The 22,789-nt window shown below is 46.9% G+C and overlaps 1 protein-coding gene across 1 annotated transcript in view; it reads right to left on the bottom strand.

Moving 5' to 3' along the window:
* Positions 1-367: 367 nt before the first annotated feature.
* LOC121611979 (dedicator of cytokinesis protein 3-like) overlaps positions 368-22,789 on the bottom strand; it is a 97,132-nt gene continuing 74,710 nt past the window's right edge. The window contains exons 17-54 of the mRNA XM_041944727.1: positions 22,546-22,652; positions 21,767-21,938; positions 21,492-21,589; positions 21,016-21,099; positions 20,532-20,632; positions 19,981-20,062; positions 18,674-18,844; positions 16,053-16,245; positions 15,579-15,706; positions 15,023-15,169; positions 13,733-13,831; positions 13,480-13,574; positions 13,317-13,392; positions 12,680-12,780; positions 12,089-12,147; positions 11,803-11,951; positions 11,608-11,693; positions 10,939-10,965; positions 10,383-10,478; positions 10,210-10,270; positions 9,874-9,967; positions 9,607-9,755; positions 8,774-8,860; positions 8,500-8,604; positions 8,138-8,279; positions 7,746-7,912; positions 7,377-7,463; positions 7,022-7,201; positions 6,469-6,552; positions 5,798-5,914; positions 5,263-5,393; positions 4,639-4,720; positions 3,988-4,069; positions 3,769-3,887; positions 3,557-3,644; positions 3,230-3,349; positions 2,296-2,408; positions 368-1,262 (exon numbers count right to left, since the gene is read on the bottom strand). Coding sequence (XP_041800661.1) covers positions 576-1,262; positions 2,296-2,408; positions 3,230-3,349; positions 3,557-3,644; positions 3,769-3,887; positions 3,988-4,069; positions 4,639-4,720; positions 5,263-5,393; positions 5,798-5,914; positions 6,469-6,552; positions 7,022-7,201; positions 7,377-7,463; positions 7,746-7,912; positions 8,138-8,279; positions 8,500-8,604; positions 8,774-8,860; positions 9,607-9,755; positions 9,874-9,967; positions 10,210-10,270; positions 10,383-10,478; positions 10,939-10,965; positions 11,608-11,693; positions 11,803-11,951; positions 12,089-12,147; positions 12,680-12,780; positions 13,317-13,392; positions 13,480-13,574; positions 13,733-13,831; positions 15,023-15,169; positions 15,579-15,706; positions 16,053-16,245; positions 18,674-18,844; positions 19,981-20,062; positions 20,532-20,632; positions 21,016-21,099; positions 21,492-21,589; positions 21,767-21,938; positions 22,546-22,652 — 4,766 coding nt within the window. The 3' untranslated portion in view covers positions 368-575. The remainder of the gene's footprint in view (positions 1,263-2,295; positions 2,409-3,229; positions 3,350-3,556; positions 3,645-3,768; positions 3,888-3,987; positions 4,070-4,638; positions 4,721-5,262; positions 5,394-5,797; positions 5,915-6,468; positions 6,553-7,021; positions 7,202-7,376; positions 7,464-7,745; positions 7,913-8,137; positions 8,280-8,499; positions 8,605-8,773; positions 8,861-9,606; positions 9,756-9,873; positions 9,968-10,209; positions 10,271-10,382; positions 10,479-10,938; positions 10,966-11,607; positions 11,694-11,802; positions 11,952-12,088; positions 12,148-12,679; positions 12,781-13,316; positions 13,393-13,479; positions 13,575-13,732; positions 13,832-15,022; positions 15,170-15,578; positions 15,707-16,052; positions 16,246-18,673; positions 18,845-19,980; positions 20,063-20,531; positions 20,633-21,015; positions 21,100-21,491; positions 21,590-21,766; positions 21,939-22,545; positions 22,653-22,789) is intronic.

Here is a 22,789-nt window from a genome sequence, read left to right as displayed (position 1 = left end):
ATTGGCTGTTATTCAGAACTCCGACAATTTCTTTCTTTTCATCTTGTTTTCAGTGAGATCATTTTACTTAATCTGCTTTTATAATAAATATGTTCAGATTATAATTCTCACTGTTTTGGTGCTCTGTTGTTTTGTTAAAGTGCTGCTTGTAAAATCCTCAGAACAGGATATAATCATTTTATTTATCTAAAATCTTCTGATTGATTGATGAATGTTACCAATGAAAATGAAATCAATAACGAGATGAGAGATTCTTATCTGTGCAGTTTCAGTACATGTGCGACTGCATGTAGAAATACGTGTTTGTGAACATTGTCATGATGGATTTAGTGAAGAAGCTGATTAAATTTTTTTTTTTAGTTTAAGCGAACGAACGAAGCTTGACGTGCTCACACACGGATGCAGCGACATGAGGAAGGTCGTTTGGTTAAAGGATGATGAAGCTGACTGTCGCGGCTGTGAGAGCCGATCACTCTTCATCTTTAGTGATTAGTTTGGTTATTGAACTGGGACAACCGGGGACAGTTTGTCACCATCACTGTTAGACTCTTCGTCTCGTCATCATCAGCGCCGTGTCACTCCTCACTGATGCCGTGCTCCCAGGCCACCTTAGCTTGCTCATCCTTGGTCGCTGCGATTATGGGCTGGGAGATCTTGCGTGGCATGGGTCGGGGTGCAGGGGGAGGCGGTGCGGACTGGGTGTTCAGGGGGTCTTCTTCAGGGATGCACCCCTCTCTGAGGTAGGGTTTGGGGGGCAGGGCTGGAGGGGGCTCGTGGAGGTGGTAGAGAGGTGGGTGGTGGGGGATGTAGTGCGGGTGGAAGTGGTGGTAGTAGAGGTGGTGTTGGGGGTGCGGCAGCCCATCCTGCTGCTGCGGTTGTTGAGGAGCTCCGCTGGAGGCCGGAGCCTGGGGCTGGATTTGGCCCCCTGCATGGGCCGGGGTGACGCCTCCCGGGGCGGAGTGGCTGCGGCAGGGCGGGGGTTTGACTCCGTCCAGGACTTCCGGCTCGGAGACGCTGTACCTGACGGGTTGGTAAGGTGAGTCCAGGTCTTCCTGGTCGGTGGTCCAGGCCTGGCTGCTGGGGGCGGACTCCAGGGTGTCTGTGCGACTGGCCGGGGGGTCGGAGGAGGAGGCGGGGCCGCCGAAGTTACTCTCACTGAGGGAGGAGACTCCAGAGCTGGCGCTGCCCGACAAGGTGGAGTTACTGCCATCCAGGATGGACTGTGGACTGGTGGGCGAGGCAGGTATAGGGTGCAGGGGGGACTGCAGAGAGAGGGGGGGGGGGGGCACAAAGAGGCAGATACAGAGTTAACACTGACAGCCAGCATGTTCACTGATTGATGCAAACAGCTGGATTTATTCAAGGATTTTAATGTGAGATCCAATGATCAGAAAGAAAAACTAAAGTTTGTCCATTTGAGTGATGAAAATAATTCTTGAAAAAATTAAACACGGTCATCATTAGCACTAATAATATTAATAGTCGACTACAGATCAGCCAATTTATTTGCCGTAGCCAAGCTGATGGTTACAAGCTCGTTCCATCCAACATGCGCTCACATCTAATCTGTATTTATTTATTATTTAAATGTGGTCTTAAAGCTCCTGGAAATAATCACCTGAACCCGCTCAGACCAGGTGTTTATACGGCTCAAACAAAGATAAGAGCAGCGTCTCTGCACTCGAAATCTCCAGATTGTGTATTTTACGGTACTTTCTGTGAAGAAGTCAAAGGTTTGTTCTGTGTTTCACGAATCAAACTGACGACAGGGAGGTTAGAAAAGTACACGAGGAGCAAAAATAAAACTGAGAAAGGGACAGAAAACAGGACACACAGAGAAAGAAGAGGAAAGTCCATGAAAAGTAGAAGAGAGAAACCAGATGGACACTTCCTGTCCTTAACTGATTCTTTGATTTATTTATCTTGAATCTCGGTGCTCACAGGGACAGAATGATGCTCAGAGTCCGTCTCTGGGTGGTGGACGTGGAAACGAACGGCAGCATCACATTTGTTCAGTTATTATCTCCAACATTGTAGTTTGTGATATGATTTTATGATTTAAAAAGCCTCTTTTTTGCATAAAGTTTAATTAGAGTCATCAAAGTCAAAGTGATGCAGTGACGAAAACATACGATGTGACGATCCAAAGTACAAACAAAATGGACACAAAGAAATGCAGAAGGATAGTAATGTGCCTTTCTCGGGGAGTGCAGACGGACAGACAGACAGACAATCATCCAAACCAACAGCAGGAGTGAGGAGTGGTCAGGAGGAGGAGGAGGAGGAGGAGGGTACCTTTCTCAAGGAGCGCGCAGGGAGAGCTGGAGGGAGGTCGCTGACCTGGTGGTGGAAAGCGTCAAAGTGCATCGACAGGTGCTGCCCTACAAGGGGAGACACAGCAGGACTGAGAGCGATGCACACACACACACACACCTCAGACCAGAGAAGGAGAGGAGGAGGAGGAGGTGGTGAAGAAGAAGAGTAGGAGGAAGGAGAGAGAGGGAAGAAGAAGTGGGGAGGAAGACTAGGAGGGAGAAGCTGGAGCAGAGAGGAGGAGTGTGGGACGGGAGGTGTTTGACGGGGCCTGTTCAGTCCTTCAAATTCCAGTTTCGGGAGTTTTTTGTGTTAAAATATGAGCTGCTGAACGTCTGAGTCCACAGTGTGACTGACACCGAGGCTTCGGGCTGAAGATGTTTGGTGAGCTACATGAACACAGCAGCAGACGTTGTTTCTTGGCTGTTCAGAAATGTTGTTTTTGTGGCCGAGCAGCTGTGCGCTCATGAGGAGCAGTGAGGCTTTCACTTGTGGGTCGATGGGGGGCCGCTGCCAATCGCTGATCTGACATCAGATCTGCACAGTTCACACACAGACGAGAGCAGCCTGCAGACAAACTGCTGGTGGATTCGGGCCTAGACTTTTGGTGCTTTCAGGGGAGTTCAGGCCTCTTTTAGGGGTCTCGGCACCTCCTGCTTCCCCTTACTTGAAACCTGCTCAGTGTGAGCAGGTTTCACTGGGAATAATTCTTCAGATCAGAGTCGTTAAAGATTTAGAATAAACAAAGTGACTGAAAGGATCTCTGATCTCCTGCTGAAAGTAAAATACGAGCAGTAATAAAATGACGGAAATAAACACCAACAGGAACATTTCTGACTGCTAAATAAAACAACAATACTACAACTGCATGATTACAGCAACACACACACACAGACAGTTAACAGTAGAGCCATACCATGAGGCAGGTTGCGTGGGGGGACGGGAGGCGCCATGACGCTGCCAACATGGGCAGAGAGGAAGGGGAGGGCTTCTCTGGTACCACTGTCCAAACTCCAACTACTGGGAGTGGTGAGGACTGGAGGAGAGAGAGAGGAGGAGGAGAGAGGAGGAAGGATGGAAAATAAAAGGAGGCAAGGAAGAAGAGGTGAGGAGGAGAGGGGAAAGGAGGTGAGAGGAGGAGGAAAAGATAAATGGAGTATTTTCGTACATACTCTGTAATCTTGCACAGTGTGCGACAAGAGTGTGTGTGTGTGTGTGTGTGTGTGTGTGTGTGTGTGTTTACCTTTCTCAGCCACAGAGAGGTTGGGGTCACTGCAGGGTTTGCAGGGACCAATCACCTGATGGAACAACGCTCGCTGGAAGTTGGTTGGCTGTAGAGAAAAAGTTGCTCATTACACTTCATGCACCTCGTCCACATTGGTCCCGCCGACAGGTGAGCACCTCTCACCTGTAGCCTCTACACCCACATCCGTTCCAACCTGAACGACATCATACCTGTCCGTTCTCGGTGATGTTGGTGTACATGGCGCTGCTCGGTCGCTCTCTGTGCGGCGGCAGCAGCATCAGCATCTCTCTGTTGTGTCTGTATTTGTCTGGCAGGGACGGAGATCCGACTGCAGAGCGACAGACACGACGAACAGTTTACCAGGAAGAAGTACTAAAATAAAGCTCTGAAGCCGACCTCATACAGCGTGCTGTTTCTGAGCCGCTTACCTCTGATGGTGGAGGGGGCGGAGTTTATCATCTGTGACGGTGCAGAGTGGGTGGAGCTCAGGCTGGAGGAGGAGGGGCTTGCCTGCAGCGAGGAGGTTGTGATGTAAGTTAATACAAACTACAGTATTGACATTAAAAAAAAAAAAGTGAAGATGATCCCAACAGTTGTGATTGAAGTTCTTATCCTTCAAACTGTTCCCAGCTGTAATTAGAAAGTAGACTACAGGATGTCTGAAGTCTCAAAATAAAACTAATCTTATGTCTTAGACAGTTTAAAAGATGTGTTCCTGATCATATTTTTTTTCAGTGACTGCGACTCCAGAGTTTTCTTTTCAAACACATCCAGATGTTGGAAGCATCAGTTGTTTTTTTTTCATACATTTAAACTAATGCAGTGTAATATTGATGCCATGGTCACCACTAACAAAGAGACTCTGTGAGTTTAAACTGACAGAATGAATGAATCCCTGCAGTCCTTCTATTATACAGCTTCCTAAACGACGCACAAGTCTAATATTGTGATGTATATAATGTAGATACCTTTTCAGTGTGTTCTTATATTCTTATATTTATTATTAAAAACTGTTATTTATCTGTTTCCGTCTTATTTGATCTCTTTTGTTGACCCTGACCCTGCAGAGAACCACCGACCTGCATGCGGTAGAAGTCCTCGGGGTTCTCCACCACCATGCCGTCAGCCAGGATCAGCAGACTGCCAACGGCCCCTGCCTCGCTGGAGTTGTGAGAGGACAGAGAGGAGGAGGAGTTGCGCACCGGAGTCAAAACAGCTATGGGACTGGGAGGAGGAACCAAGCACGGATGGTAGGAAAGCAGGAGAGGGGTGGAGGAGAGAGAGGGTAGAAGCACAGGGAGGAGAGGAAAGGAGTACGGGAGGGAAGGGAGGGAGGGAGGAAAAAAGAACCGAGCGAGGAGGCGTGCAGAGTACAACCGAAAACAGGAACAACCAAAACATGCATGAAGTGATTCAGTGGGAATGAGAAAGATGCAGGAGTTTACAGCAAGAAGCAAGACGCAGAGACGGAGGAGACAGAAAGAGAGACAGAGAGAGACAGAGAGAGACAGACAGACAGAGAGAAAGAAAATGGTAGAATTTCAGAAAGTGTGATGTGTGCAGACACAGTGAGGAAATTAGCAAAGATCATTAATGAGAGACAGCAGATGAACTGAGTGTTGTGAAGAGATGAAGACGACAGCGAGAGGAAGACCACTGTGTGTGTGTGTGTGTGTGTGTGTGTGTGTGTGTGTGTTGCTGACCTGTGCCGGTGCATGAGTTTGAAGCTCTCGGGGCTCATGGGGCCGTGAGAGGCCAGCATCCCTCTGGGAGTGTTGGTTCCTGAACCGGCCTTGTCTAAACCCGGCAGACCCTGCAGCGCCACATAGAAACACTGCTCTGAATATTCACACTGCCCTCAGCATCTCATGTGTGAAAGTGCCGTCCACACACATACACGTACAGTGTTGTCGGAATAATCAGCTGAACCTGCTGTATGAAGTAAAATCTTAATGAAATGAGGACTTGAAAAGGTGAGATGTTGACTAAGTTCAGACTGTTAGCAGTGACACACTTATGTTAGCTGGAAGCACGATAACATCCTGTTTGAAGAAGCTGCTGATGATCCACACTTCCAGCATGTTTGCAGCAGCATGAATCCTCCTCTACATTCAGCAGTGCTGTAGCTTTGGTTCATCACATTTAGGCTCATGAGGAGCACAAGAAATTATTTCTGAGCAACATTTGTACGAATGTTTTCTAACTATCTAAACAAAGTGAAACGCTTTCTGCACTCACATGGCAGAGGCTGCTCCTCATCATCTGGAACTGATCGATCAGCTTCTTGTGCAGGGGACGCATTTCTGGGTGCACCAGCTTCTCGTGCACGGCCAGGCCGACTCCGAGGACGTGAACCTGCGGGAAAATGACAAAACCTCCTCTTTACTGTGCAGCCAGAGTGGAAGAGCTGAAGCTTTGCACTGACAGAAGTCAGAAATGCATGTTGTTTGTTCCATCCAACACTTTAACATAGTGACTAATTCTCGTTTCCTTTTTTCATGTGTTCACACCTGAAAGCAGCAAACTGAAGACCTCGCTGCTAAACTGATCACGCTGCTGTGAAAAAGGTCAAATTTGATGTGTGTAGCTGAGAGCATCGTATCTGCACTGACAGCTGAGGCGGTTAAAGGCCACCGGATGAAACCACATGAGGATTTACAGAGATTCTGTTGGAGGAAAGTTATTGTGTCCTGTTAATGTGGCAGCAGTAGAAGCATTTTACTAATAAACTCGAACGATCATCAGTCAATAACTGAAGCGTTTCTAATTTCTAAGAGGAGCAGTTTTCCAAAGTGATTGAAGTAAACTTATTTTAATTTTCAGTGGCGTCACTGTGAGCTTCTAGTTCAGTATGTTGAGTCCACACACACACACACACACACACACACGTTGTTTAAATGGCGTCTCACCTGCTCCTGCATCAGGTCTTTGAGCTGTGTGATCTTCTCTGTGTCTTCAGGGTGGCTGCTGATGTAATCCTTATCAAAGAAAGCCTGGTGACAAAGGAAACAGCTGTGCTTACAAAGGACTCCTTTAATACTGAGGTCAGACCGCTACCGTGCACGATGTGTCGTGTTAATCAGTGATGGGACTGTTCGGATGGCCGCTGAGTGTAACCTTCAGTAATAACCTGTGGCTGCACAGCAAAAACTTTTATCTCGTCAGACAACAAACGAGCATATATCACCTTGATTTCATCTTACGTAGATTTTGGTTGTTGTGTGTTTATTCAACAATGTCAGAACATAAAATAAAAACATCTTTCTAACTTCTATCAAAACACAAAGTGCGTCACTGCTGCTCCACGCTAACCTGAAGTCACCTGTAACGTCTTTATATTAGAAAACCACGAGGGACAAGAGCTCGGTGTCAGACTGTTCAGACGCTTGAAGCAGTTTATTGTGTGTGAGGCTGTTTGTCAGTGGATGTGAGTTAGAATCTCTGTGCGTCTTTTTGTCCGACCTCTTGGTATCTGGCGATGCCTCCGTTCACAGCGGCGTCGATGACCCCGTTCAGCGTCATGCTGAGCAGGTTGATGTTGCCGTGCAGCTGCTTGTGTTGGTACTGGCTGATCAGGGTCCGCAGCTCCTGGTTCTTGTTCTCCACCACAGAGATGGCGTTCTCTAACGGACTCACCTCCACCTGAGTGACGGAAGATGGAGTCAAAGTGAGAAATGGAGATCAACAAAACAATGACTTCCTGTTGGTGGACCAGCTGTACGTCTTACTGCTGCCTCTCATGCTAACTACCCCAGGTCTGCTTCCTCTTTGTCTGCTGCAGGAACATAAAACACAGCACGAGTAACACCACTCTCACCAGCTCTCTCTTGTCCACCTCAAACCAGCGTGAAATGCCCGGCAGGGGGTGGGTGAGGATCAGGGTCGTCCTCTCTATCCACAGACTCTGAAACACAACACAGCCAGCAGCAGGTCAGACCGTCCCGAAGCCACAAGGCGACACGAGCTGCTCTGAGATCTGTCACAGTGCTGAAAGTCAGACAGCGAGCCCCTCAAATCGTCCTGTTTAAACATTTTAATGTAGCATTTTAACATCATTAGTCATGATGTTCAGATTCATGTAATGATCACACTGCACAGCTCAGATTAGGTGAGAATCTATTCATGTCACTTATTTAGCCTGTTTGGACTCAGGAGACTTGTTGGGTTTCATGTCTGTAATGTTCACCTTGAACTCATTGTCTCGGTCTTTGGGCCCTTTGTGGAAGGGTCGGTCGTAGCGGAAACGGCGAACATTGTTGACACGGTAGAAGCTCTTGATGCGATCGGGGACTCTGTCCATCTGGAGGACGCTGACGCTGTCCGGCACCGGAGTTACTGCGTAGATCTGGAGGTCTGAGGCCAGCGGGTCAAAGAAAAACTCTGGTTTGGTCTGACTGGTTTCCCTTCATGAGTCTGAAGACAGTATGGAGACATCAGTGTTTTTTATACGAGATCTTAAACGAGAATCAAATTGTGTCTCATTCTGTTCCTTTTAAACAGTCGGTGATGTATCAATACTCTAATCAATCACTCATTGGAGAACCATCAAGCACAGATGCTTCTCTTTATGAAGGATACACTGTGCGTCACACTGCAGAATGGCCTCGTCTGGCTGGTTGGGGTGCTGCATCGCAATGGCCTGTGGGAATTCTCCCAGCATCCTTTGCTGGAAGGCCTCTAGCCTTTCGTAGTCGTGGCCGCGACAGACAAACTCTTTGTTCTGGTGTGGAGAATCAAAACCGAGATTTAATAAAAGTCATCAAGTTAATCAGCAGAATATTTATGAGACAATAAAACGACCTCCAGTTTAACTCTTCGTATAAAAGCACAGATATTCTGATTTTAACAAGCGAGCTTCAGCAGAAATCCTTTTTTTTATTGATGACGTCAGATAAAACCTGTCAGACAGAACACCTGCATCACTAAACGGTTTCACTCACTCTGAGGAAGAACGGGAACTTCCTGCCGTAGAATCCAACCCTGAAGAACTCCGGCTCCAGACGCTGCTGCTCCATGATGTTGTCGTAGTACGCTGCCTCCATTTTCTACACACACACACAAAAGGAAGATGATGATGAGCAGCATGAAGTCACTGCCTTTTCTGACTTTATTAAAATCAAAATGAGTTTTGCTGTCACGATAAATAAACTAATGCCACTGATAGAGAAGTGATAATTATAGTTCTTCTTCATGTATGAGACTGAGGCAGCTCACCCGGATCCAGCTCAGACTCTGGTAGTCATACAGAGATTCATACTGGAAGGCCAGCTCCCTGCACAGAGGAATACCGAACTCCCAGCACTGGTGGACACACACACACACACACACACACAGAAACAGACAGACTTCTTTAATGTGGCTTTCATCAAAAACACAAGATTCATGATTTTCAGTGCATGATGAACATTTCATTTACCAAGATCTCCATCAGCTTAATCAAACAGAGGCTATTCTACCTGTGGTGTGTGTGTGTGTGTGAAGGAGATCCCACACCTTTACCTCGTCGATCCTGTGATCTGTTACATACAGTATTGTGTATATTGTGTGTGTTTGAACCACGGCCACAGGAAAGAAATCACGTATTCTGACGTGTTCATGTGTTTCTCTCCATCTGTGAACATGTTGAAGGTATGATGTGTGACAGGTGTGGTGACTGTGTATGAAAGGTATGAATCAGTCAGTGCTGTTAAATGGTCTACAGGCTCCTGCAGCAGCCCCACAACTCGTCTCCGCCCCCTGATGGTCTGTAGTCTGACTGTGTGTGGTGATGAGCTGCTGTTTTATGTTAGTGATGAGGGTAAGTCTCTGTCAGTTGTTCCTCCTGTAAGATTCGTTTGTTGTGTTTCTACCTTTTCTCAACCTGAATCTATTTTAAACTCGCTGTTGGTGGTGACACCACGTAAAAAACTGGATGATGACTGATCACGGCTTCTCTTCCTGCCTGCTGTCCCCAAACACATCACTCGTCCTCTCAGAGGAAATAATGAACCCAACGTTCTTCACGTGTTAGTAACTCTGGCTCTGCCGTGTTGCCGTCGTCTCCTCACCTTTCCCTTGTTGAAGTAGTGGATGACTTTGCGGCAGAGCCCCTCTTTGCGATGCCACTCGGTCTGAGCAGGATAATGCAGGAACTCTTTGAGAGGCCGCTCGTCCCAGTGCAGCAGCTCCCAGTATAACAGCAGGGTGAACGCAGCCTCTGTGGACAAACAAGCCGAGTCCAGCAGGACAACCGTCACACATCGTCCACAGTATGTGTGTGTGTGTGTGTGTGTGTGTGTGTGTGTGGTGTGTGTGTGTGTGTGTGTGTGCTGTACCGGTGTAGTTCTCAGCCTGCAGATGCATGTCACACAGTTTGTGGATGTAGCGGATGTACATCTCCTCCTTGTTGATCTCTGACTTGTAGAAATTCTGAGAAGACACAAAACACACACAGAAAGTCATTTATGTGTAAAACCTTTCAGTCAAAGTCTTAAAGTCTCAAATCTTCAGGGCATTTTTTCAGTTTTGATCCAAAACTACAACATCTTGCAGTGATTCTAAATACTTGTGAATACCAGCAGGTTTGCAGTACTTGCAGTAGTTACAGTACTGCAGTAGTCTAGTGTGAAGATCAGCAGGTTGTTGAGGAACAGCTCAAACATGACTCTTACCAGGAGGTTGACAGTGCAGCCGATCTTCTTGTTCTCCGTCTCGTCTCCCTTCATGCAGTCTCTAAAGACGAGACAGAACAACGTGATAAACAACGGCGTCACGGTGAAAAGCTCCACCGTTCTCACGATGAGCCTCTTTACTGAACTCAATGACTGTGTGTCCTGGTTGTTACCGGTAGTCCAGCAGTCGCTCCATCAGCCGAGTGACCGAGGTAACGAACGAGATGCCCGTCTCTCTCCACGTCTCCTGCTCGATCTTCTCCAGCAGACTTCGGGGAAAACAGACAAAAATTATACGACGTCGCGTCCTTGCGAGCTGCTGAGAATAGATTCGATCTCACGCTGTGACTGAGATGAGAAAACGGTCGTTTACAGGCTGATGGAAACACAACAAACCTGCAACCCAACAAACCACCAGACCAAAGCTGGGGGATCTCACTGTGTGCATGAAGCTGGTTTCCATTTTCAATAAACGTTAGTTAGACAGTAAAGATCTGTGAGACAAGACTCAACTTTAGCTTCTCTGGATTCTTAAAGATCATCCGATCATTAAAATATGCATAATGTCGTTTTACAAGAGGAACGAGGCTCCGTTTATAACCTGACTGAGCAAAAGCTCATTAACAACCGCAGTACACGCAGCGATTGGTTGGACGAGTCCAGCTGGTCTCAGGTGGACTGATGGATAACATAAAACAACATGTCTCCAGTGTGTAGGCGGTGTCGTACCTGGGGTAGGGCCCAAACAGCTGGGTTCTAGTCCCGCAGCACAGAGCAAAGCAAACAGCAAACAGCAGCGTTAGAGCAGAAAAACTGAGAGTTCACTCTGTTTCCAGAGAGAGAGGATGGAGGGATTCATGATGGAGGAGAGAGAGGGAGAGAGGATGGATGGATTCATGATGGAGGAGAGACAGAGAGAGAGGATGGAGGGATTCATGATGGAGGAGAGAGAGAGAGAGGATGGAGGGATTCATGATGGAGGAGAGAGAGGGAGAGAGGATGGATGGATTCATGATGGAGGAGAGACAGAGAGAGAGGATGGAGGGATTCATGATGGAGGAGAGAGAGAGAGAGGATGGAGGGATTCAGGCTGGAGGAGAGAGAGAGGAGAGAGGACAGAGGAGGAGAGAGAGAGAGAGGATGGAGGGATTCATGATGGAGGAGAGAGAGAGAGAGAGGATGGAGGGATTCATGATGGAGGAGAGAGAGAGAGAGAGGATGGAGGGATTCATGATGGAGGAGAGAGAGAGAGAGGATGGAGGGATTCATGATGGAGGAGAGAGAGAGAGAGGATGGAGGGATTCATGATGGAGGGATTCATGATGGAGGAGAGAGAGAGAGAGGATGGTGGGATTCAGGCTGGAGGAAAAGCAGAAGTTAGAAGGAAAACGTCCTCACAGCAAACTGAAGAGTTCTCTGTAGTTCTCGTCGCCTTTTCCCTCAGAAACCAAACTGTCCAACTTGTCAATCAGCTCAGCCTCCACCTGCGCGCGCACACACACACACACACAGAGAGAGAAAACAAAGAGAAGAAGAGCGATGGTCAGCCTGTCTTCCTCTGGGGTTTTCCATGCTGATAACGTGTGTTTGTACCTGTTTGAAGTTTCCGTTCTTGCGTTGCTCCCAGTCCATCATGTCGTGGAAGATGGGGATCATGATGTTTCGCACCTCCACCTGCGGAACCAGCGTCACTCCCAGGAACGGGCCGATCATGCCGGGGATGAAATGGATCTTATTCTCACCTGCAGACGGCAGACGTGTTTCAGCTCACCTTTCAGTCGGCCGATAGTTACTCAGTTAATTATCTCTCTGTTTCTGCTTTGGGTTTCACTGACAAACCAGCTTCCAGCTGCAGCAGCAGAGATTTGGGAAGTCTTACCGAGGTTCTGCCACATACTGAACAGCTCGTAGGTCATCATCACTCTCATGTCTCCGTACCTGCAGACAGTCGAAAATCAAAGAGTGCAAACCTCAGAACTGCTGATGCTGATTGTATCACAGTTTTTTCCTTGCTGGTGTCTGACAGGCAGTGGAGGAGCTTCTGGACAGAAGGAATAATACAGCGATCGCTGAGGAAGACTGGAGAGGAGAAACTTCCTGTCATCAGCAGACACTCAACACTGAGCAGTCAAGTCAAATCTGACATTTACTTATTATCATTTTGCACTGACGGCTGTGAAATGCAGCGCGTTGCATTGTGGGATTGTTGTCGTGTGTTCGCTGCACTGTTGAAATTTGAGGTGCTGATAAATCCTTCCTGTGTTAATGTTTCGCTCCACCTCTGCATCATTTCTCTCCTACAACACTTCTCTGTTTCTCCTCATTCATCTCAATCCGGGCCGCCATTTGTCTAATTTTCACATCTGTTGAGGCTCGACAGAGGCAGCAGCAGCTCTCTGTGCCTGAGGAAGTTGACTGGGGGGGGGGGTTCTGTGTGTGTGTGTGTGTGTGTGTGTGTGTGTGTTCTTACTTGTCTAAGACCTTCTTCCTCTTAGCAGGACTCAGGTTTTCCAGCTGTAAACTGGGCTGGTTGATGTACAGCACTGCCAGGCTGAAGTAGGAGTTCCACACCTGCTCACACACACACACACACACACACACTGTCATTACAGCATATTCATGAGTAGCAGTCTGTCCTCTCAGTGTTTTCCCTGCACACAGCTTCTATTCATCAGTTTCCTGAGTGTGTGAGAGCAAACGTTGAACAGAACATCAGAGCTCCACTGATCGACGATGATTCACTGTTTCTCCTGGTGGCAGAAAAAAGAGCCTCGAGCCTCCCGAGGTGACATTTTTCTCGCCTCTCGTGCGCCGAGCGGCTTCACTTGTCGAGGAAGTCGGCAGCTCCTGCTCCTCCCGCCTGCAGCTCAGATGCTTTTCACGCTCAGTGCATCGCTGCTGTTTGTTCGCCGTTCTGTTTTAAGCTGTTCATCACTGGAGGTGAACGCAGAGCGGCGACGTGAAAGAAATGCTCGACGACGCGTCCGCGGTGAAAATGGGGAGATTAATTTCTGTCGTGGGTGAGGAGAGGACGCCGCAGCCGCCGGTTGCACTCTCGCCACAGTTACATGCTTTGCGGTTCATGTGTGTCAGTTACAGTCGCGTACCTTAAAGTCGAAGTCGGCTTCTGTGAAGTTCTTGTGCAGAGCAGGGGAGAGGTACTGAGCTGTGGTCAGGATGATGCTGCACACACAGACAGCAGCTGGTCAGGGTTGGCAGGTCAGTGATGCAGGCAAACTGTCTAACATGGCAGATTTCTTAGTGTCTTACTTGCTGGTGAGGAGCCTCATGACATTCCAGTCGCGGGGGAAAATGCTGAGCTTCATCAGATTTCTGAACACACACAAAATCTTCAACAAGAACTCCTGAAAAGAGAGATTGAGAGATGATGATGATGATAAAGTTCTGTTCCTTTCATCTAAAGTATCTGACCAGCCCTCAGCCTGACTGTCACGTTGCTAAGCGACAGGATTGTGATGTGTTTGTCAATCAGAGCTGCACTCAGGACATCAGCCTCCGGTACCTTGAGCTCCTCCTTGCTCTGAAAGTTTTCCATCAGGCGCTGGAAGTGGATGTCCGTCATCTGCCGCAGGAGGGACAGGAGGCAGGACACGTACTCTCCCTGCCAATGGGAAAGCGGGGGACAGGCATGTGAGCCAATCACGTGGAAGCGTTCAGCAGTAAGAGAAGAGTCAGACATGATGACAGCAGGATAACACAGGCTCCTTCTCAGGCCGATCTCTTCCGGCTCGTCACCCGGCATGGACACTGACAGCCAATCACTCTTTTTATTGCTGCATGTACATCTGGATTGAAGACTAATTAAAGCAACATTTCCTTTTATTTGACTTAAATCCACCAAGAAAAGTCTGTGGAAGGAAAATGCAGCTATAGATTCATGTGCATGAATGATGTTCACGAAGCAGCAAAATGGAGCTTAAATTAATGATCTCTGCTTCATTATCTGGCACTCACGCTTCTAATTAGTGCGAGTGAAGAAGGTAAAGTTAACACCAGTGAGGACTCCCAGTTGGATGGTTGTATTTTCCACTTCTACCTCACTACCTGGCCAATAAAAGGCCTGAATAAAGCCCATAATAAGGCGCTGTGTTCAGTAACTGGCGCTGCAGTGGACGGAGCGAGTCGAGGCCGGACTGAGACTGAACCTGAGGTGAAACGAGAGGAATGTGAATGAAGATGAAGTGAAGAGTCATGCAACAATATGAGGAAGAAAGAACTGTACCTGACTCAGAAATCAAACAAGGAGAATAAAACACATTAGACACAACCTGCTCTCCCCCAGAATGAAACACAGCAAAGGTCAAAGGTCAAAGCAAGCAGGAGCCAAACGAGAACTTTAATGATCATTACTGGAGGAGGATGAGGAGAGGGAGGAGGATGAAGGCTGAGTGGTGTTTAATTAGAGATCAAACCAAAGATGAGAGGCCATGAGCTGGTGGACAGACGGGTCAGGGACAGGACGGGTGGACGGAGGGGAGGGCAACAGGGACAAAATAAACATTATGATAGTGATCCATCATTAATCTTGACAAGTTTATGATGCTAAACTTTAAATATTGTGACTCTGCTGATGAGTCAAATTATTTTTTCAGAACATTAATTTTAAATCTCACATTGTGACAGATTTTAACTTGTTCTTGTTGTTAATATGAGAGAACTGTGAACAACTAAACGCTAAACAGTAATTTTAAGATATTGCCCAGCCCTGAGGCGGATGGAGGGGTGGACAGACACAGGATGGGTGGAGGCAGCGGGAGGTGAAGCTGAAGTAGTTGTATTGTTAGTTACTAACAGTGATCTCCGCGGTGCACTGCGGACAGCGTTGACCCCTTACCGCCTCCTGCGATTGGCTCTTGCTCATGATTGACAGCAGGGTCTGCAGGAGGACGTCCAGCAGGGACTCGACCATCATCTCCACCTCCTCCTGCACTGACGTGTCCTGGAGGAAGAGTGCATGGAAAGTATGGACGGGAGTGGTGAGACGATAGAGAGCAGAAAGGGGAGGAAGAGGTGAGAAACAAACAGGAAGTCCAGTGAAACATGTTTCCTTTATATTAACAAAGTGTCCCAGCATTCACAGACACCTGGAGGACTGGGGAGACTGGTGTATATTAACATGCTATAAAGGACATTGCTAATCATTTTGTCTGTAAATCTAAAGACAGACGTCTCAGCAGCAGCTGAAGTGTCATGAACTGTGTTCTGGATATTCAGGGTCACCAAAGGAGGTGACCTCACCTGCAGCCCGACTCTGACATCACACCTCGTCACTTCTCTGAGCTTCATTTAGACTTTCCCAACAACACATGGACACACAGTGTGTGTGCGTGTGTGTGTGTGTGTGTTACCAGTGAGCTGGTCTTGATAATGGAGAATATAGAGCTGAGTATCCCAGAGCAGATGAGCAGCTCTTTCTGCTGCCTCAGATGGAGATGGATGTGATGCAGGACCACAGGAAGCAGGATCCTTCGAGACTCTGAGGACACACACACACACACACACACACACGTTTAACAGATTAATACCTAAATCAGTTGATTCATCTTTAAGTTGGTTTTTAAAATAATTTGCCAAATATAATCTGACTTTACATTTGCAGGTTGTAAAGAAGTAAAAATAACAAAGATAGTGCACAGAAAGAGTTTCCACACTGGAACAATCAGAACATGACAGCACCTGTTCAGGTGTATATACTGCAGGTGCCGTTTGGACTGGACGTATATACACTGTATATATGACACACTCACAACTCTTTCACATCATGGAGACGTATAAATCAGAGGAAAAACAATGAGCTGTGTTTATGTTTGGACTGAAACTACCTGGGAAAGAGAAGAGTCTGCTGTCCACTGTCCGGGCGATGGACTGCAGTTTGACCACGTCCATGGACTGTCCAATGTGCACCGTGGACGGCATGCTGCCCAGCGTGCCGCGCACGAACTCTGCCACTTCTTGCACCGTAAACATCTGCAGCAGCTCATCAAAGATGGCCGGAAACGAGTTCAACAGAGCGGCCTGAGGAAGACGAGGGAGAGACGAAGGTGAGTGACGAGGTGAGAGGAGTTTCCGCGGAGGAGGGCGGAGTGTTAATGACGTTAGCGTCTGTGCTTGTAGTGAGAGAAAAGTGACCGTGACTTCATTCTGTAACACAAGGTGAGTTTTAGTGAATCCATTCGCAGGTAAGAAATCACAACAAGATTAAAAGATTCAGAAAAAGACAAAAAAGGAGAGAAGAAGAAGCACAAAGACTGGGGGAGAAAACGAGCGATATTAATCCAACACAATGAAAAACTCACAGCACAGCAACAAATCTGATGAGAGAGGACAACGTCCAGGAGACGCCGGCGGCCTTCAGGACGCTGATGAGACGTTTAATGTTTCAGTCGCGTGTTGACAGCAGTTCTCGGGGTTATAGAGTTTGTGATTCGAGCAGAAGAACGATGGCGAGGACTGAACGCTCTTGTCTTTCGAGGGCAACGTGTTTTCTCCTGTATCCTGGCTGCTGAAGCTACACTCCATGAACAAACATCCTGTCTGTCATCTTCTCAAGAGCAAATATCATGTTCGTAGGACTGAGCGACCACAGCTGGCACCTCTGCAGCCTCCGCAAGTCAAACCCGAGGAGTCTCGGATGAAGATCTCCTGACTTCAGCATCGCCTGATGTAGCACTGTGTTGAATGTCACAAACCTACTTCTCTGCACTCCTCCATTATTTATGTCACCAAACACTAAAATCATTAAACCCTGGACACTGTGTTTTTGGCAGTATGTTTATTTTTATACTCTTTCTATATAATGTACATAGCCTTTTACCTATGTTTTATTTTGTATGTTTTTATCTATAGTTGATTTTATTTTGTATCTTTTTATTGTCTATTTGTTCAGTTTTCTGTAACACATGGAGTTTCCTGGCGCGGGATAAATAAAGTCTAATCTTATTTTATTCTTGCTCTCAAAATTACTTTTTCCAGATCAAATAATCTGCAGATGATTTTCTTGATAAATTGGTTTAAAGTATAAACTGTCCGTGCCGGCGCTTGCTGTTCCCTGTTGTCATGGTGACTGATGATTCTGTGAGCTGCAGCTGAGGCTGCAGGTATGACCGGGCCAGGTGTTGGTTTCCAGTTAGAGACTGTGATGGTTTAGGACTGAGCAGTGGGTGCAGGTCGTGTGACAGATGTGTGGTTGTGTATGTGAAAGCAGTCGGGACGTGGAGGATCGCAGGAGTGTGTGTGGGGTTAAGCTCACAGACGGCTGAACAGGTGAATTGGGGCTTCACACAGGGAACGGGGGGGTCGTGGTTTTCATCCAGACGTCTACTTACTGACAGAGGAGATGGCCGCAGAGCGTTGGAGCTCCAGGCCTGAGTGCAGTTGGCCTGCCCGCTGCCAGGACCCGGTCCTGGGGCAGGGGGCTGGGCTTGGCCCGGGGCAGGGGCTAGAGCTAAGGAAGCAGTGGGCCCAGCGCTGGGGCCTGGGGCCTGATTGGGGCCTGGACAAGGCTGGGAGCCCTGTGGTGTATGGGGGTGGAGGGAAGAGGTCCAGGAGGAACAACGGGGACCCAGAGGATGGAGCAAAGAATTGTGGGAGATTGAAAGAGAAGGTGAGGGAAGGAAGCAAGGAAAGGTCCGAGGTACAGGTAGAAAGAGGAACGTAAAGGAGAGAAGAGTGAGATTAAAGCAGCTGAAAGGGACGAAACACACAAAGAAAAACTTTTCTAGACTATAAGAAGAAGTCAGGAGATTAGCTGCTGTTAAAGTCTCATCTAAACTACAAACACACAAGTTACAGTTACATCAAATCACATTTCAGCTGTGAAACAGACAGAAGATCAAAGAACAACCAGTTTAATATCTGATGATCTATAAAGAAAAAGAAAAAAATTCAAAACAAAACAGTTAAAACAATCTGAATGCATGTTCCTGTGCTCTGTGTGTGTGTGTATGTGTTCTCTGTGTGCTGTGTGTGTGTGTTCCTGTGTTGTGTGTGCTGTGTATGTGTGTGTGTTCTGTGTGTGTGTGTGCGCTCTGTGTTTGTGTGTGTGTGTGTTCTGTGTGTGTGTATGTGTGTGTGCGCTGTGTGTGTGTGTGTGTGTTTTCCTGTGTTGTGTTCTGTGTGTGTGTGTGTGTGTGTGTGTGTGTGTTCCTGTGCTCTGTGTGTGTGTATGTGTGTGTGTTTTCCTGTGTTGTGTGTTCTCTGTGTGTGTGTGTGTGTGTGTGTGTGTGTTTGTTCTCTCTGTGTGTCTTCTGTGTGTGTATGTGTGTTCCTGTGTTCTGTGTGCTGTGTATGTGTGTGTGTGGTGTTCCTGTGCTCTGTGTGTGTGTGTGTGTGTGTGTGTGTGTGTGTGGTGTTCCTGTGCTCTGTGTGTGTGTGTGTGTGTGTGTGTGTGTGGTGTTCCTGTGCTCTGTGTGTGTGTGTGTGTGCGTGTGTGTGTGTCCCTCACCTGTGTGAAGATGAGGGTCTCTGAGTTGCGGCTGTCCAGGCTCAGGACGAAGCGGATGGACTGGAACAGTTCCTGGATGCTGGTGCGGAACTGCTCCTCCTCCATCCCACAGGTGGCTCGAGAGTAGAGGATCCGCGACTGGACGATGAACTTGAACAGATACTCCAGAGCCTGAACGACGTTTGTTTGTGTGTGAACGAGGAGAAGAAGCCACAATCAGAGACGTGAAAATATGAATATAACAGAAACGTTTGATTTCCTCATGAACATCAGAGGATTTCTCATCTTATTCACTTTTAGTTTCATCATTTTATTCAAGAAAGATGCAAAAAAATACTGAAAAATGGAATAAAAACATTATAGAAAAGGTTCAAATGCACCTTTTTTATTACTATTTCACAACTATTGTGTTTTCATCCAGCAGCAGGTGTGACTGCGTTCTCATTTCATTTCACTCATGACTGTAAGTGTTTCTCTGCTGCTGCATCAGTTCCAGATATGCAGGTTAAGACGAGCAGAAAACATTTTATATGAGCTTGTTAAAAGTCATATTTAAGCAAAGATTTTTTTAGAAAGGGTTTCACATGTTGATTTAAGATAATTATTATATATACAGTTGAAAGCAGTAACCTGCATACGTCCATAATCTTCAGGTAGATTTGGTGTTTGTATCGTGTTTTCAGGACAAACCAGAACAGAAAACAGAAAATAAGAACAGAGCAGATAAACGTGGTTCTTTACTCCCTCAGAGGGTGAATGAGTGGAAGTGTGTATCTGTGTGCTGAAGCAGAAACACAGATACACACCGAGACCCTGCAGGCTCGAAACAGATGAGTCAACAAAATAACCCCACCCTCAATAACATAACATCGATGCAGGCTGCTCTCCCACACGGTCATCAGTGCACACTTCCTGGATCTGAGTCACATGAATAGAACAGCCAAACGTTACACTGGGAAGGTATTCACCTGGTTTTCTTAATGTCTGCACGTGCTCAGCTCATGACTGTCTGTCCAGAGTCTCTTTGTAAGGTAAGGCACACCTGTTAAAGCTCTCCTGTGGAGCTGCAGCCAGTTGTAATAAAGGTATAAACAGCAAATGTAGTGAGGTTAAAAGTAGATTACTCGCCCCCAAAATACTCGAGTAAAAAGCACAGTTTTAAGCAGGAAGTTAAAAGTTGCTTTAAAAAACAACTTTTCACTCATTGTGTTGGTACTGAGAGAGCAGCCAGCCCTGATTTTAACTCTTCAGATGAGTCAAAAGCAGCTTTGGTTGAACACACTGAGGACGTTTGTGGTGGCTCTTACCCTCATTGCTTCCTGTATGTGGTCCTGTCTCACCACCTCTGCAGAGCGGTCCATGTACCACTTCAGACAGCGGATCAGCTCTCTGAAACACAACATGGGAGCGCCGGTGAGTCCGACTCTGTTCTCACCGCAGCTCAGCGCTCACTGCTGCTTTTAGAGGGAAATACCCTGAAATGATTTCGCACTAGATGAGCGCTCGTGGAGCCTTTCTTTGACTCACGCTGAGTTAGTCATAAATTAACAAACCAGAAATAACAGAACAGCAAAGAAATCAGGAAAACTGCTTATTGAGGAAGTTTGGAAAATGCAAACTATGTTAACACAATTGACCTTAATCTGAATATTATACAATAATGTAGTTATTTATGTGTGTGTAAATGTACTGAGAATGAGATAAAAAACTTCAGGGGTGTTGATAAGAATGATGTCCTGCAGTGTTCATACTCCAGACTGTGAACACACACACACACAACACAGCCAGGCTTGTCTGTGCACTCAGCACTGAAGCAGCCTGTGAGGCTGCGCTCAGGGTAAAACAGTCCAACACTCACTTGTAAGCCAACGCGCCAGCAAAGTGCTTCTGGATGTAAGTGTCCATCACCGGCCTGAAGTGGTAATATTTACTGTCCCTGAGCAGGTTGATGATGAACACCTGAAAGACAGAGAGATGTTAACGTAACAGTCCATGAATGGGACACACTGAGCCTTACGTCCATAGAGAAGAGGTTAACTACCAATCAATCGATCAGATTCTCATAATCCATCCCATAACAAACCAGATCATGGTCTTACACAAACTTGATCAACTGTGATATTGTTGATATTGTCTGGAAACTGTTTTGCTTTTTATTTCTATTTTATTTCTAATATTTGCAAAGAAAAATAAACTTGTTCATCATGTTCCTCACAGATAAGTCAAGTCTGTTACTGACTGACTGTAAGAGGAGCTTTTAGTTGATTCACACACACACACACACACACACACACACACACACACACACACACACACACACACACACACACACACACACTTACCAATGACTGGAACACCAGTGGTCCATATTTGTCAGTGTTGTCGTCCAAAATGGAAAATAATGTGTCCAGAATGTCTTGAAGAAACTGTCAAACACACAAAGACACACACAGACACACAGTTACAGTTACAATCATCATTAAGTTTTTGACTGATAGGAAAGGAACGCACCTGTAGCTCCTGTAGTTGCCTGGTTACACTCACATGGCGGCTGACACACATGATTTAAGCTGTGACCTGCTGGCTGCAGGTCCGTCAGTCTGACCACCAAGTTTATTTAGTTTTACTGCTTTTGTAGTTTTAGACATGACTGTCGTGCTGCTGATCCAGAGACTGAAGGATTACAGCCATGATACAAACACAACCTGCTGCGTGAGACGCTGAACTCGGGCTTGAGTACAGCTAAGTGATGTGCATCATGTCACATTTCACATGTGTCGGTTCTTTGTTCCTGACTGTGTCACAGATCTGACCTCACCTTCACTATCTCCTCTCCGCTGACGTGTCGGAGCCGGCCCAGGATGTCCATGACCCGGTCCGGATGGGCCTTCCACTTCAGCAGGGCCAGCAGGTCCACTGGAAGACAACACCGATGTCAACGACCAGAAAAGACACAAGCTCATCTCTGACCAGGTCTCCAGCAGTTCATCAACAACATCAGAGTCCAGAATCCACACCCAACAAGGTGGATCGGTGTGTATGACGTGTCCACGTCAGAAATCTAACCGAGCTGAAGGTAAAGCTGCAGGGTACCGTTCTGAGTGAGCTTCGTGGAGGAGAGCTGCGTGGAGATCCAGAACGTCTCCTTGGCGCTGCGCTGGAAGATGAGGCTGGAGGGGATGCTGGGGCAGCTGTTGAAGTCCTCTTTACAGCAGGGCAGGCCCAGGTAGAGGGCGTGGTTACTGAAGGTGGTGTTCTCATCGCACTGAGGCCAAGACGAGGGACGAGGAAGACAAGTTTTAGAACAAACTCTCGTCTGTCAGGTAACATCTGCAACTCCAGCCATCTCAGAAAACCAGACCAAGCTGGTAACGCTGCACAGGTGCACAGTTATGGCAGAAAAACATGTTTTATTGAAGTGATGCACTGTGGCTGCTTCTACTCACTCTAAATAATGCTGAACTGACAGTTTAACAGCAAGCACAAACCACCATCCATCTCCACCTTCACTGTTCCACACCAGACTCATATATCTACTAAAACAGCTATTAACTCAAAGGGCTGCGCACCACACACATCTTGTGTGTGTTTTGTAGTGGTGGTGTGTTACGGTGGAGTGAAAGGCCAGATGTTAAAATGCACCGCTTGTTTAAGTTACTTATGAACTCTAACTTGATGCAGCTCATTTTATGATGACAGTCACACCACAGAATCTACACAAAGTAAATACCAGGAAGGAATTTAGATTTTAAACATCAATGATGTTGGTGTGGCACTTAGTGGTGAAGTGGTGAAGATCTGTGTCTAGAAGCAAGAAAACAGGAAGTGAGTGAAGACAGAAGAAAAGCAGTGATGCAGCCATCGTGTCTGACCTTGTAAACGTAGAGTTCGTGGCTCTCGTCTGAGAGAGTGGTTCCATCCTCCCTCATCAGAGGAGTGAAGGCAAAACCAAACAGCTTCTTCTCACCTTTGTCTTTTGCTGTGGAGGGAAAACAACAAAGAATAAAACATCAGAAGAACAAAGAACAGAGACACGGGAACACAGAGGAGGAAGTTCACACTGAGGTCAGCCGTTCTTTTAAATGCTTTACTTTATCAAATAAGGTTTGAAATGTG

Source organism: Chelmon rostratus, chromosome 2 (genome assembly GCF_017976325.1).
Source record: "Chelmon rostratus isolate fCheRos1 chromosome 2, fCheRos1.pri, whole genome shotgun sequence".
Lineage (NCBI taxonomy): Eukaryota > Metazoa > Chordata > Actinopteri > Chaetodontiformes > Chaetodontidae > Chelmon > Chelmon rostratus.
The sequence above is the reverse complement of the archived record's forward strand: the minus strand, read 5'-3'. Positions and strand labels throughout refer to the sequence as shown.